This window comes from Neomonachus schauinslandi, chromosome 3 (genome assembly GCF_002201575.2).
Source record: "Neomonachus schauinslandi chromosome 3, ASM220157v2, whole genome shotgun sequence".
Classification (NCBI taxonomy): Eukaryota; Metazoa; Chordata; class Mammalia; order Carnivora; family Phocidae; genus Neomonachus; species Neomonachus schauinslandi.
Window position 1 is genome coordinate 157,522,608 of NC_058405.1, and position 14,010 is coordinate 157,536,617.

Here is a 14,010-nt window from a genome sequence, read left to right on the forward strand (position 1 = left end):
CATGACTTCTCTCCCTTTAAATATATATGCCTCAGCCTGCAATTGTTGCCCTTTTACGGACTTTTCCACTTTTCTTTTCTTCTGCCTTTAAATTAGGCTGCTCTTTTGAACTGTAGAATACTGGGATGTTGGAGAAAATATATACAGGCCACTGAATCATCTCCCTTTATGCAATCGCCACACTTGAGTGAGGAAATACCTAGTACGGTTTCGTTTGGAGATAATAAGGAAGAATTATTTCAAAACAGTCATTTTTTTACTCCTGAACGGAGTCTTATCTTACATAGCCCAATAAGCTACTTTCCCCTTTGAAGTAAGTAGTACTCTTCTTCCTGGGTTGAAAGCTGTCCTCCTCTCTCATCTTCCCCATGGCTTCCCCAGCCCATGGCATAGTGCCTGACTCCTAATTGGGACTCCAGTAATGTTGGTGAAATACAGTGTTGAAGTACTGTTTCACCCTCTCAGACCAAAAATGCATTCTTTTTCACATTATGTAGGTTGAACCTTAAAAAAAAATGCATGTACCTGTTCTATAACAACCACAAACAAAATAGGTGGGCTTATCCCCACACTGAAATGCAATCCAGCTATGCAACTAAAGTGAATAATCTAGAATGCTTAAGGGTAATAGCTGTAGGATTAATGCTGGGGCCCATATGACATGTCCATGCTCACTGAGGACTATCCCAGTAAGATTTTCCATAATCACACAGCATACCAGAAGCCTAAATCAAATCTCCCCCAAATTTAAGTAACAGAACTGAGCCCCATTTGATTGAAAATGCACTGGGCATCGACCACCAAATTACTGTATTCACTGTTTCTAGTTCAAAACATTTTAGGGCTGCCAAGAACACCATAAAAATAATAAAACTTTACAGTTTATAGCACTTTCTAAAACATTTTTATACTTAAGTCATTAAACACATTACAGCGGTGGTTCTCAATCAAGAGTGATTTACTCCCCTCCTAGGACATTTGGCAATGTGTGGAGACATTCTGGTTGTCACAACTGGGGGGAGGGGAGATGGTGGCATGCTACTGGCATCTAGTGGGTAGAGGCCAGGGATGCTGCTACATACCCTGCAATACACAGGGCAGCCCCCGCCCGCCAAGAGTTATTTACCCAAAAGTTAAATAGGGCTAAGCTGAGAACTCCTCCATCAGAATACCAACTTCTTGCAAGACATGTATGGTGCTGAATGTTGAGGAAGTGAAGATGAACAAGACATGGGCAGCCCATCAAGTGAGGAGAACTGGCAGGTGGCACTGACAACAGGCTGTGATACGCACTACGACAGGGGTGTGGGAGAGAGGCTACCCAGGGCAGAGGAAGCAACTGCTTCAACCAGGAGGTCAGGGTACTCCCCCAGCAGTGACTGTCCAGCTGCAATGTGCAAGATGACTTCATCAAACAGAGGACAGCACTGCATGCTAGCCAGGAGAAATCGCATATGCAAAAGCAAGAGTCACCAGCATTGTATGCGGGGCTACCAAAGCCAGAGATTAACATAGTGTGTCTCCCTGGAAGGCCAATCTCACGTGGACAGAAGGCGAATTTCACAGGTAAAGTGATTTTTATGGCATTTTAAAAATATCGAAAACCAGGTATATGGAGTAGAATATAAATTTTGCATGATTTTTTAAAATAACACAAGAAGTTGCATTGTTAGACTTGCAATGCTAAGGGTACTAGTTAGGTTGCTCTCACCCTCAGGAATATTTTGGTGACATTTGAGCAATGGCAAATGTTCCAAAATAATTAACTCCATGTGTTTGGAGCACAAAAAGGATGCAGGTAAAAGGGAAAAGGCGGCTCTGGTGAGAAACCAGGCTGGACAGTATCATCTTAACAATTCTTACAGGCCATGTTACACAGTCTGCACCTCCTTCAGGCTGGGCAGGAGCAGTCACTGGAGGCTGGGAGAGGAGGAAATGGCAAGATCTTGGTGTTGGGAAAGCAAGACACAGGAGAAAGGTTAAAGTTATGAGGCAGTTAAGTCTAAACAGGGCAAGGGCAGGAAGGAGGAAGATTTCAGATACGAAGGCAGCAGAATCCACAGGATCAAACTTGAGAGTGACGGAGAAGAAACTTTTTTAGGTTGGGCAGTCGAGGGGTGGGGGGGCAAGTAATGAGAATACAAAATGGGGGGAGAAAGAGGTTTTTATAGTAGGGGTAAAGGTGATCCCATTCAAACCTCAAGACAACCCTGCAAATTATATGAAATATGTATAGATACAGTCATGCCCAGTTTCCAGAGGAAATCAATAAGGCTCCAGAAGTAGACGGGCTTGCCCAGCATCACACATCCAGCAAAAAAGAAGGGAGATGGCAGCCAGGGTGCTCAGCTCCTGATCTGGGTTCTTTCCACTCATGACGTCTCTCTAGTCACATTTTACAGTTATAACTAAACTTGATCATCATGATAGATCAGTTGTGACCAAATTTCCATCGGCTGTAATAGCCCTGGATACAATTCTGAATTGGTGATATTCAGTTAGGACCTTGTCCACTTCCAAGCGAAGCCCATTTTGATTTCCACATAAATTCAAGAGACAATTAATCGTGACTGTGAAATTCAGGGCAAATGATTGAATTTTTTTCCCTAAACTGTTCTTTATCAATCTCTGTATATGATCAGAATTAACTTGAAATTCTTATTTTTATAACTTCATAAGCAATCACATTGGAAGAAATCAAAATCCTAGCAACAAGTGTTGGCACCTACATACTCACCTACACGTAGGTACTGAAATGGCCTGTGTGAAAGCGGTAAGCTCAAGAGCAGGAACACAACCGATGGTCGAGAGATACCAGTGTTCCTTTCTATCTAGCTACCTACTACTCAGGTGCATGCCTTCTTGAGTATTTGGAAGCAAAAATATTAATAGCATGCTTTATCTCACGGGACTTAAAAGTCCAAAACATGCTCCACGACACACACAAAAAAATATTCAGTTCACACCAACAATATTGTGTCTCAATATTAATAGCTGATACTATTAATGGAGCATCATTGTATGCCAGGCACCAGGCCAAGAATTTATGTGATTTATCTCATTTACTCCTCATTGTATGACTTAGAACTATTACTATCCTGGTTTTACTGACAAAGAAGTAGGCTCATAGAAGTGAGGTCATAGAGGCCTGTAAGCCAGGACATGAATCCAGATCTAACTGATTCCAGAATGCATGCTCTTAACCACCAGGCTTCCTACTTCCCCCAAAGACTCTATTATCCTAGAACACAGCTCAGGGCACATCAAGTTTCTATGGTTCTTGTCACCTTCCCTTGAACTTGACAGACATGTAATTAGTCCATTGTCTTAAATCAAGTGTAGCAACTCACACAGGAAATGGATTTCCATTCATAGTTTTAAACAATGTCAACTTGAGTTCATGTCATAGCAGTCCTAAGCCACTGACCCTAGCCACCAAAATATTACCTCATCATTAGAAAAAGTGGATCCCTCGCCCATGAGCACAAATGGAAAAGGCAGCCCTTTCCTACTCTGTTCCTTCCTTTGATCCTGTCTGCCTCTTATTTTTGTGGCTTTAGTTTCTCATCAGTTCACTAAAAATGGAGTATCACTTTTTCTCATGATGCATTTTCACATGGCAAATACACTGCAAAATTTATACAAATGTGTATGATGTAAAGATCATCTCTCTTTGCTAGCCAAGGGAAATGCTCAATAAATAAATAAAAAATAATTAAGATGGGTCTGACATGGTTGACTCATTCCACTGACTAAGTAAAGGAATGGTCTGGAGCCTGAGACTTTGCAGGCGAGATCTGGATTAGGATCTCAACTTGCCACTGAGCCTACTGAGTAAGCTTATTAGGAAGGTAAAGTACTTCTGAGTCTTGATTTCTTGATCTATAAAATGGAGACACTGGTACCTACCTCCTGTGATATACATGAGAAATATTATGTTATTAACATAGTTAAAGATTGCAAATGTGAAATGTTTTAATACCTGCCCATTACATCAAAGCTCTCGGTAAGTGCTAACTTCTACTCCAAAACAAAGAGCACCAAACCTCCATATTTTTTCCACCTAAAGTGTAGGCCCCTCCTATTACATAGTCCACCGGTGCCTTTCTAGGTTCCCCAGAACCCCACCTGGATATACTGACCTGGGAGAGAGGGCATTCTTTGGCTAATGTGCTCTGGTTCATCTCTTTGAGCAGTTCCTTTAAGGCATTGCGGACTGTGGCATGGTTCCACTGCTCCGCAGGCAAGTCTTCCAACTTCGAACAACTGGGAAACAGAGCAAGAATGAACAACACACAAACCTTAATGGAGGGCCCTGGCTGCAGAGGGTACAGAGTGTGACAGTCACTCCCGGGTCCTCTGCCAGCAGGGGGAAAACTGTTAAAGCTCAGGGTCTAATGTGGGCCCTGAATGAGGGTAAGGGAGAAAAACTGCTTCCCCAGGACTTGGACTGAGCCCAATTCGGTTTCTTTAAGTTTGTTTTCATACTTGCCTAAGAAAAATAGTCACTTCAGATATGAAGAATTGCTAATATTTTAAAATGTGGTTTTTCCAGTTTGTTGATGAAAATGGCATGGCAATATGATTGTAAACTTCCACAATACAAGTTTAATTATTGGACATCCCTAAGGTTAAATGTAGACAAACAGTCCATCAAATTCAAAGCGTGAAGGTCCACTCCTCACTCTCCTAGAACAATTCAGAGATGTTGTTTTCCTAACCAAAAATAAGAGAGGACACTAAAGCCTTCCTGGACAAGGATGGGGATGTTGGGGCCCTACTAAAGAACAAATACTCTAAAATGAGCAAATTCAGGGCGCCTGGGTGGCTCAGTTGGTTAAGCGACTGCCTTCGGCTCAGGTCATGATCCTGGAGTCCCGGGATCGAGTCCCGCATCGGGCTCCCTGCTCGGCAGGGAGTCTGCTTCTCCCTCTGACCCTCCTCCCTCTCATGCTCTCTCTCTCTCATATTCTCTCTCTCAAATAAATAAATAAAATCTTTAAAAAAAATAATAAATAAAATAAAATGAGCAAATTCAAAACCCTTACACTAAAGGACAACATTTCTTAAATCCTATGACTTATAGGCACTTTCCAATACAAGACGCTGCAGAGAACTAGATGCTTTAGAAGCATAACTTGTTCTGGATGCTGTACCTGAAAAAAATCATTTCCAGAACCTCTGCAGGCCACAGAGTGTGCTTCTTTAAGGCAGCCACCAGGCAGGGAAGAAAAAGATCCCCAGTGCCAGCACCTTCTGATAAGCCTGCTACATGGGGACAGAACTCAGCCCTCAAAACACAAACCTGAAACAGCAGAAGTGCTTATTCTTCAAATAGTATATGCTAAGCATTTAAACAGAGAACCCATTAAATTAGGGGCTGTGGAAAGTTCCCCTTTAAGGGCCACAGATTTTTAATGATTTATCAAGCTTCCCCTAGGTTACCACTTCACTGCTTCTGAAAACAAAACATAGAACAGTTGGAATGTGGACTATAAAGATGCCTGGTGAAGTGTCCCTCCTTCCCTGCTCTCTCTCCCTTTCTAATTTTTTTTTCATTTCATCTATGTCTAGAAATTAACAAAGACAGGATGTTCTAATGTCAGCAGCGACTCTGACCCATGGAGCAGCTCCTCGAGTAAGGAAGGGCAGATGTTCAGAGACACCCACCTTTGTAATTGGATTTTCAACGTCACGACATGATAGACATCCTGGAGCATATCGGCCACCGTGGCGTCGGGTGCATCTGTCACGTAGCTGAGGGGCAGAGGGTTCCACCTCCCCAGCTTGATTATTCCTGCAAAGAGAAGAAAAACACAGTAAACACATTTCTGCTATTTATTAAACCTTCTCATTGTTTGTTCAGTGTTCAGAAGGTCATTCCATAGTCAACATTCAAGGCCCATTCAGAGATATTTTACAACCCGGTGCAATAACCTATTTCTTTCTGGCTGACAGTTGAGTTAACTATACAGGAAGATGGGAATGAAAGGATGAGGTTTAATCACGGACAATCAGTTCTTTTATGTTTTCCTGTTTCTTAAATTACTTAGAAAACCATACGGATACTTCCTTCCCCCAAAGTCTTGTTTCACATTCTAACTTAAGACTGATGCTAAATATACCGGACTGCTGATTTCATAGAACAAAAAAAAAAAAAAAAAAAGCAAGCCTTAAGTAAATATAAGATTTGGTTTTGAATTGTACAAGAAAATTCCTGTGTGTGGGCTCAGCACACACACAGTCACATCCTGACTGTGGTGTGATCCCCAGTGCAAACAGCATTTGGAGCTGATGAAGCAGTTCGAGTTCACTTCCAGATTCGTGTTTCACCAGGCAGAGGGGTTATTTTCCAATAGCACAATGACTGACCACAGATCAGAAATAGCAGAGATGCCTTCAACTTCCTTTTTTTAAAAATTTTATTCCTCTGCTCTTTTTAGAGTGACAATGGTACCATTTCCCTGTGGGTTTCCTGCTGCATATGGTAAACATGCATGACAATGGAGAGAGAATAAAAATCCTGGTCAAATTTGGGCTACATAGAGCAGTGACTTTAGGAATACCCTTGTGACAAGAAGATTCGTGGGACAGCTTCAGCAAAACATGATGAGAATGCTAACTTATTCATAAGATGGACCCACCTTATCTGGTGCATAAGGGCACATGTAACGTTGATGAAGAAAAATAAAGAAAAACCCATCCGAAAACACAGTGTAACAAAAATTTTATTTGTATGCAATGAAAAACCCAACGGTCCCCAAGATGTCAGAAATTGTCACACATAAGAAACAGCTGTTTTAGTGAAAGAAAAGGAACAGAATCTTTTTTTGACAATACAGGTGAGTCCAACTACACTGTTTTTTCAAAATATTTTTTATTGTCAAAGAGAGAGAACACCTGTATACCCAAGTGAACTTCTAAAAGCTTCACAAAATAATGCTTTATAGCTATCGAGTAAAATTCCAATAATAGGAAATGAACTTTCTGGTCAGGGCACGTCCTGTCCAAGATGAAATAAATGAATGCGCAATGCTTGACATAATGCTTGAAAACAGGGAATAAACAGAACAAAAATATTAAAATGATGCACTGTTTCAGTATTAAGATTTAACAATCTGGTGCTGAATATGCTGCAGTATAAATAGTGCCTGGACTCAGATCCAATAAAATAACACAGCTCTCATTCATAGTACCGTATGTCTCCAGTTCTGGCTCCTTAAGTCACATTTCACTTGCCAAGAAAAGCTGTTTTCTTGTGGGGATAGTTTTGCTAACATTCTCTCTCATGACAATGAAAAGTGCACAGCAACGCAGCATAAAGTAGCCGTGAAATGAACATCCAGGGCCCACTGGACAGCCACCCGGGGAGAGGCTGGGTCTGCTGTCTTGCTTCTTTGACTCCTTCTGATCTTTGAAAATTACTAAAAAAGATAACATATAATGTGTCTAACATATTTCCTTTTTTTAAAAAAATCACTACATAATTTTAAATTCCTTTAAAAAAATCATTATCATGATAGCCCATTGAGTATAAATCGGCCATATTCTAAAAACATGGTATATTTCATTATAAGAGATTGGAAGGAGGGAAAAGTGAAGTCAGCAATTGCACCCTGCACCCTATGACAGACAAGTAGAAGAAGCCGACTGTGTGGGTCACTTTGGTGACGAAGAATACAAAGGTAACATGAAGCCCACGACTCCTGCCAACTGCCAAGCACAATGCTCAAGGAGGTTCCCCCAAGCTGCTGTGTGTCTGTGTGTCACTGCTCCTTCCTTTTTATTGCTGAGTAGTGTTCCGCTGTAGGAATAGACCACACTGCAGTCAGACACAACAGAGGATCTCTGCAGGATTTAATTTATATAAAATACAAGAACAGGCAAGACTACAGGACTAATCTATGGGGACTGAAGTCAGAAAGTGGGTACCTCTGGACAGCAGGGGCAACTGACTGGAAAGAAATGTAAAGGGATTTTCTTGTTTTGGCTGCTGGTTGCATGGGCATAAAAATTGTCAAATTCATCAAATGCAACACTTAATATGCATACATTTTACTGTACATAAATTGTATCTCAATACAAAAAAGGGTATTGGGGGAGGGATCTCTGCAGGAAATGACAGACAAATCACTCTACTGGAAAACAGTAATCTCCATTTAGGTCAATTCTCTCCCCACCTTGATGAGCTGGAAGGAGACTTGTCTGGGCTGGAATGAGACACACACAGGTGTCTTCACAACACTTAATACCTCCACAGAGAGCAGCTGCTACAGGTTGGTTTCTACATCTTGGAAGAGAGCTGCTGACACATGCTATTTTCAGGCCATGGGAAGTGGCATGTGCTTTTGCTTTTTCACACCATATTGAATAACCTGCATGGTCCTGGAAGTCACTTTCTTTGCTCTTCTATCTACCAGGGTCTGCAGGTGCAACATCTGCTAGGACAGCTATGTCTAGAAGACTGCTCTCCTCCAGCCAGGCAGGGACATGACGTAACTCTTTTTAAAAAGCCTTTCCTCCAAACATGGTCTTTGTCTAATGCATGAACCCTCTTTGGAAATGCATCCCTTAGAGACAGTCTTCCTTCCCCAACACAAAACAGACAAAAATATTACTTGGGCTAGAAGTCAAATGTTAATTGAGGAAATCAAACTGGGAAGCACTATAACATAGTGACTAAGAATGCAGGCTTCCAAGTGAAATTGCCTCTGTTCACACCCTGGCTCCTCCACTTACCATGTAACCCCAGAAAGTGACTTAATTTCTCCATACCTCAATCCTCTCTCTAAAAAATGGAACAGTAAAAGTATTGACCTCATTGGAATATTGTGCAGATTAAATGTAAAGCCCTTAGTACAGAGCCCGGATATAATTAATCTCAACAATTAGCTGTTTACAGTAATTATTTAGACATTTTTAATGCTTCTTTTAAAAAAGACATAGTCAACTTATGACTCAAGTTTTTTCGGTTTTTTTTTAATGACTTCATTATCTTTCAATCTTTAATTGGGTCATGTGCCTGTAAAAGGCCCTCATTATTTTAAATCAAAAAGGAGAACTACACATCAGTTGTCTCTCCCTTGCCTCCCAAGACCTCCCCACTGCCTCCTCCCCATTCATCTCTTCCATCCTTGCCCTTTGGTGCCTCCCTTCCTTTCACCTAGAAGTAGGTTCAGATCTCCCCTACTTTAAAAGTAACAAAAACATGACAACAGTCTCATTCCCTTCAGTCTCTCATTTTTTTAAAGCACCACCAGATGTACCAGAAGTGCATGTCCAATTCTCCATCAGACTTTCACCGCCTAGATATCTATTTTCAACTCTTTCCAAGAGGAAATGGAAGTTCAGAAGGGTTGCATTACCTTCAGTGGTACCACCAAGGCAATAACTAAACCCAGATTCACTTCAAATACCATGCTCTCACTCTTCTTAGTATCCTGTAAGTCACAGTGGTTCAAGTGCAAAGCACAGAAGATTAGAAAAGAGCCTGGCTCCACCTTTGGAAGGCCCCGAATGCCCGACTCAGAAGCACACTGGGTCAGAGGTCAGGGGTGAGGCCTGGAGTGCAGCCTCCTCTGCTTGGTAGCTGTCAGACTTTGGGGGAGTTGTGTCATCTCTCCAAGTCTCTGTTTCCATTATCTGTAAAATGGGGCTAAAAACAATGCCTACCCTTGAGGGGTGTCATGAGGCTTTAAACGAGAATGAGAATTTAGCACTAGGATTGACCCAAATGAATCTCAGTAAACATTAAGGGGTGGAAATAGATCCTGGGGAGTTTTTTAGTGTAGATGTAACACCACCAAAGCGAAGTGATAGGAAGATTAACCTCCAGTGAATGCAGGTGGATTAAAAGAAGGCAACATTCTAAGGGGGGAAAACGAGCTGAGAAATCCAGACAGGTGTGTCTAAATATAACCATTAACAGCCTCCTCCTCGCTCCCTCCACAGAGGGATACACTCCCACCGAATGTTACAGTCCAGGAAGAACAGGCTATGGGCCGGCTGGGGAGATCTGACTTGCAGTGCTGGAGAAACCTCAATATAAACAGCCTAACTCTAAGTATACAAATAGAATTTTCAACCCTCACACTTTATGAGTAGGCTTTACAACTGCTACCTGAAAAGTGAAAAACTAATGATTACATTAGATAGTACTACGTGCATGTACACACACAGCTCAAGCCCAGCCAGGCACACAGTAAATGCTCAATAAATGACAAGTCCCATTTCTTCCCTGAATACACTTCACACTCTCACTGTGAAATACTGATCCCCAACATTCACTTCTAGAAATGGTACATATTCTTCAAAATCTCCCTGAAAATAATTCCAACCCTGATCAACCCAGCCTTTTCCCTACATAGCACTGCAGGAAATATTCTTGGTCAGTCTGTGTATCTTATAAAGAACTTACTTTATCACAATACCCCTTTATGTTACTTTACAGTTTGTGAAGTGTGTATGTGTGTGTGTGTGTTTCCCCCAAAGCATTAGTTCAGCCTCAGGAGGAGAGCAAGGCATCAGTATTCTACCTGGAAGTGAGCTGAAGAGCGCCTCTTCAAGCACATCAGTTGATGATAGCCAGACAAGTTTTCTAGCTACTGGACCAAAAACCTTTCTTCTCAGCTCTGCTCATGTGCCAATGCTCAACCACATAAGGGGCCTCTGGAGAGACTGGTCATGGCTCGTCCACAGTCACACATGAGACAGGGTCTTGATATTTAAACAATGGAATGTAGGAGACCAATGAGCAAACAGGTGACAGGCCCAAAAGACTGAAAAGCCAGCTACACTTGAGACTTCTCTAGAAAAAAATGATCTCCCACAACAGTGCCACTTCAGATAAACACTTCCCAAATCGTCTTTCCTATTTCCAAGGAATTTATCATCTGCAAACATTTACAAAATGCCTGGTGCTGAGGACTATTACAGATGCAGTTTCAAGGTTTCTGAATCACAGATTATGGGACTTTATTTGGGGTTTTAAATTCATAAAAATGTTAACATGACTGAATCGAGCACAATATAAATAAAACTGTTTCTATCCAGACAAACCTGTTTGCTAAAATACAAAGGACCTATATGCACTCTTTGTGTAATGCCTTTAGACCAAATAACAAAATGCAATTGTAGGTAAATTTCTCATTACTGATGTAAAATTAGGTTGGGAATGGAGGCAATTTTTGTCTAAAATTAAAAACATGCAGTAATGGAAACCAGTTTTTTACTCTCTCAATGCAGTATTCTGCCAGAGTCAAAGAGTTGACAAATCACAAAAAGAAATCTCAAGAAAGTGGTTTGTGTTCATGTTTGTTATTTCTATCAGTTTGTAAACTATCTCAAGGAAATCAAATATTATTCCCGTAGATATGTAATTCATATCATTAGTATTATTTACCTCTAACTATATGAAAAGCGAGAGGTGATAACACACAATATAGTTCATCAATATTTGATTCAAGTTTTTAGAAAGTCAATCACTTCTGGGGATAAAATAAAATGTGATAATACAATATAATCAATAAAATAGAAAGATTGTATTAAGCACTAATCATCCATTCATTCAACAAATTTTTCTTTTGTTTCTCTAGCACAATTCACTAAGATGCAAAGATAACCCTTATACACACTATCCCTGTAATTATGGAGCTCGCAAATGAGTAGAGAAGCTTATTACTACTCTCTCTCTCTCTATATATATATATAGTAGTGAAACCACTCTTAAAAGAAACCAAAATGACAGCATTTACCCCCTGTGCCTCAAAAATGACAAACATTTACTTCATGAAGACCTGCAACAAATTGCCTGGGAAGTACATGAGAATAATTCTCACGGTTTGCCGTGGCATATAGATACATGCTGATAATATAGGTATATATTGGGTGTACTATAGAATAAAGCCCACAAATCAATCTGTGAGACAGGTACAGGAAGCTAGCAATATATCAGCAGTATTCTTATAATACAGCTCAATAAATAACTTTCTTTTATTCCAGGTGCATTTTAACATTAATTTTCAAAGCAAAGTGAAAACCCAGCCTGGGGAGAGAAAAAAAAAAACAAACAAAAAAACGAGACAAAGGCTGGGGTTTATATACCTCATAACTCCCTGCAAAAGATCTTAGCAAAGGAGTATCAATAAAAAACCCCAACCTCAGAACTAAGCCTTGGGGCTTCTGGTTCACGGTATTATTTCCGCAATACACCAACTGCTGACGGGGCCCCTTGTAGAAACGGGAGAACTCATGACGTTGATTGCATCAGTTTATCCTCCTTCAGCGGCTGTGTCCCTATGGGATAGCATAAAATTTTCTGTTGTTCAGCTATGCTTTGTTAAAGAAATTAAAAACTGTCTGTCCCATATAATAAGAACATAGAATTATTTAGCCATAAATCAGTTCACATGAAATCACTACCCAGCGGTACATAATAACTCAGCCTGGGTTTCTAACTTGGGCCTGACTGTGGTATATCATCAAACTTTAGCAGCAGAAAGGCATAAATTGTAGTTATTATTGTTAAACCTGTGGTGGGGGTGACTTCTCAATGAGGAAAGAGAAAAGAGGCAAAACAGAGATGGTTTCTAAAGTATCCAGGTCTTCTTTCATGCATCGCTTTCCCATACCCCAATAAAACTTAGTGGGACTCTTCTACAGCTTTTGCTCTGATTTTATTTTATTTTTAAAGATTTATTTATTTATTTATTTATTTATTTCAGAGAGAGAGAGAGAGCACAAGCAAGGGGAGCAAGAGAGGGAGAAGTGGGCTCCCTGCTAAGCAAGGAGCCTGATGCAGGGCTCGAGCCCAAACAGGTTTGTCTGGACCCTGGGATCATGACCTGAGCCGAAGGCAGACACTTAACCGACTGAGCCACCCAGGAGCCACTCTGCTCTGATTTTAAAGACTATATTTCAAATGTTTTGTATTGGGGTAAAAGTAAACAGAAAATGAAATAGCATTCTTCTGGCATTTTACATTATTCAGGTGCCATTATAACTTATGTGAATTTATGAAACCTCAAAACACACTTGTCTGGGAACTTACAATACACTTAATCCTATGTTTATAACAATACAAAAGAAATCAACAGACAAAAATAAATAATTCAATGATTCAGAATAAATGTTAAAGCCATACTGTTAGATAAATTTATCTAAAAATCAACAGACACACACACACCACACACTGCATGCTCACCTGCAACAATTCAGGTATTTTTGACAAACACAAACAAGGTGGGGTTTTTTTTATTCTTTAATAACATTAACTTTTATTCTTAAATAATACCTGTATCTTTCAGGAGACAGTATTATCAGGAATATCATTAGCATTAAAAAACTGAAATACGGAGCGCCTGCATGGCTCAGTCAGTAGAGCATGTGACTCTTGATCTTGGGGCCATGAGTTCGAGCCCCACGTTGGGGGTAGAGTTTATTTTTAAAAAAGACTGAAATGTGAATTTCAGAGCACTTTCTGAATAAACTATAGTGAGATATAGCTGTCTACCAGTCTTTTCTGACCCCCTTGTGCTACAGAAACATTCTACTTAAAAAACATATACAGTACCATTTGGTGCCTTGTAATTCTATACATGGCTTTTACATTTTGCAGCATAAAGATTTTGTCTCATGTAATAGACGCTGCTTCACATTTGGGAAACGTTATGTTATAACCCTGACTTTTATTAGATTATTTAATATAAGCACTAAGTAACTAGACTAAATTAATAAAGACCCTATTAAAAAAAACAGAGCGAGAGAACAAAATTATTCCACAAATTAAATAAAACTTTCTGAAGTTGGTATTTTAAAAACCTTTATTTAATTTTCAAAATTCCAATTCTTCTGAAAAACAGCCAAAATATTGGTCAGGATATGAAAAAAATATGGTTGGCATTTAGTTATTTGTTTCATAAGAGTGCCATTCAAAACTATTACATGGGGAAAGAGGACAAATGAGAAAGAAAAGTGTTATGAGAAATTATTTGGGATCAGTTCTAAGCTTCT

At 40.1% G+C, this 14,010-nt stretch overlaps 1 protein-coding gene across 1 annotated transcript in view; it reads right to left on the reverse strand.

The window, feature by feature from the left end:
- Positions 1–14,010, reverse strand: part of SATB2 (SATB homeobox 2) — a 180,964-nt gene that overhangs the window by 101,897 nt on the left and 65,057 nt on the right. Inside the window, 2 exon segments of the mRNA XM_021703069.1 lie at positions 4,143–4,266; positions 5,671–5,797. Of these exon segments, the coding sequence (XP_021558744.1) occupies positions 4,143–4,266; positions 5,671–5,797 (251 nt within the window).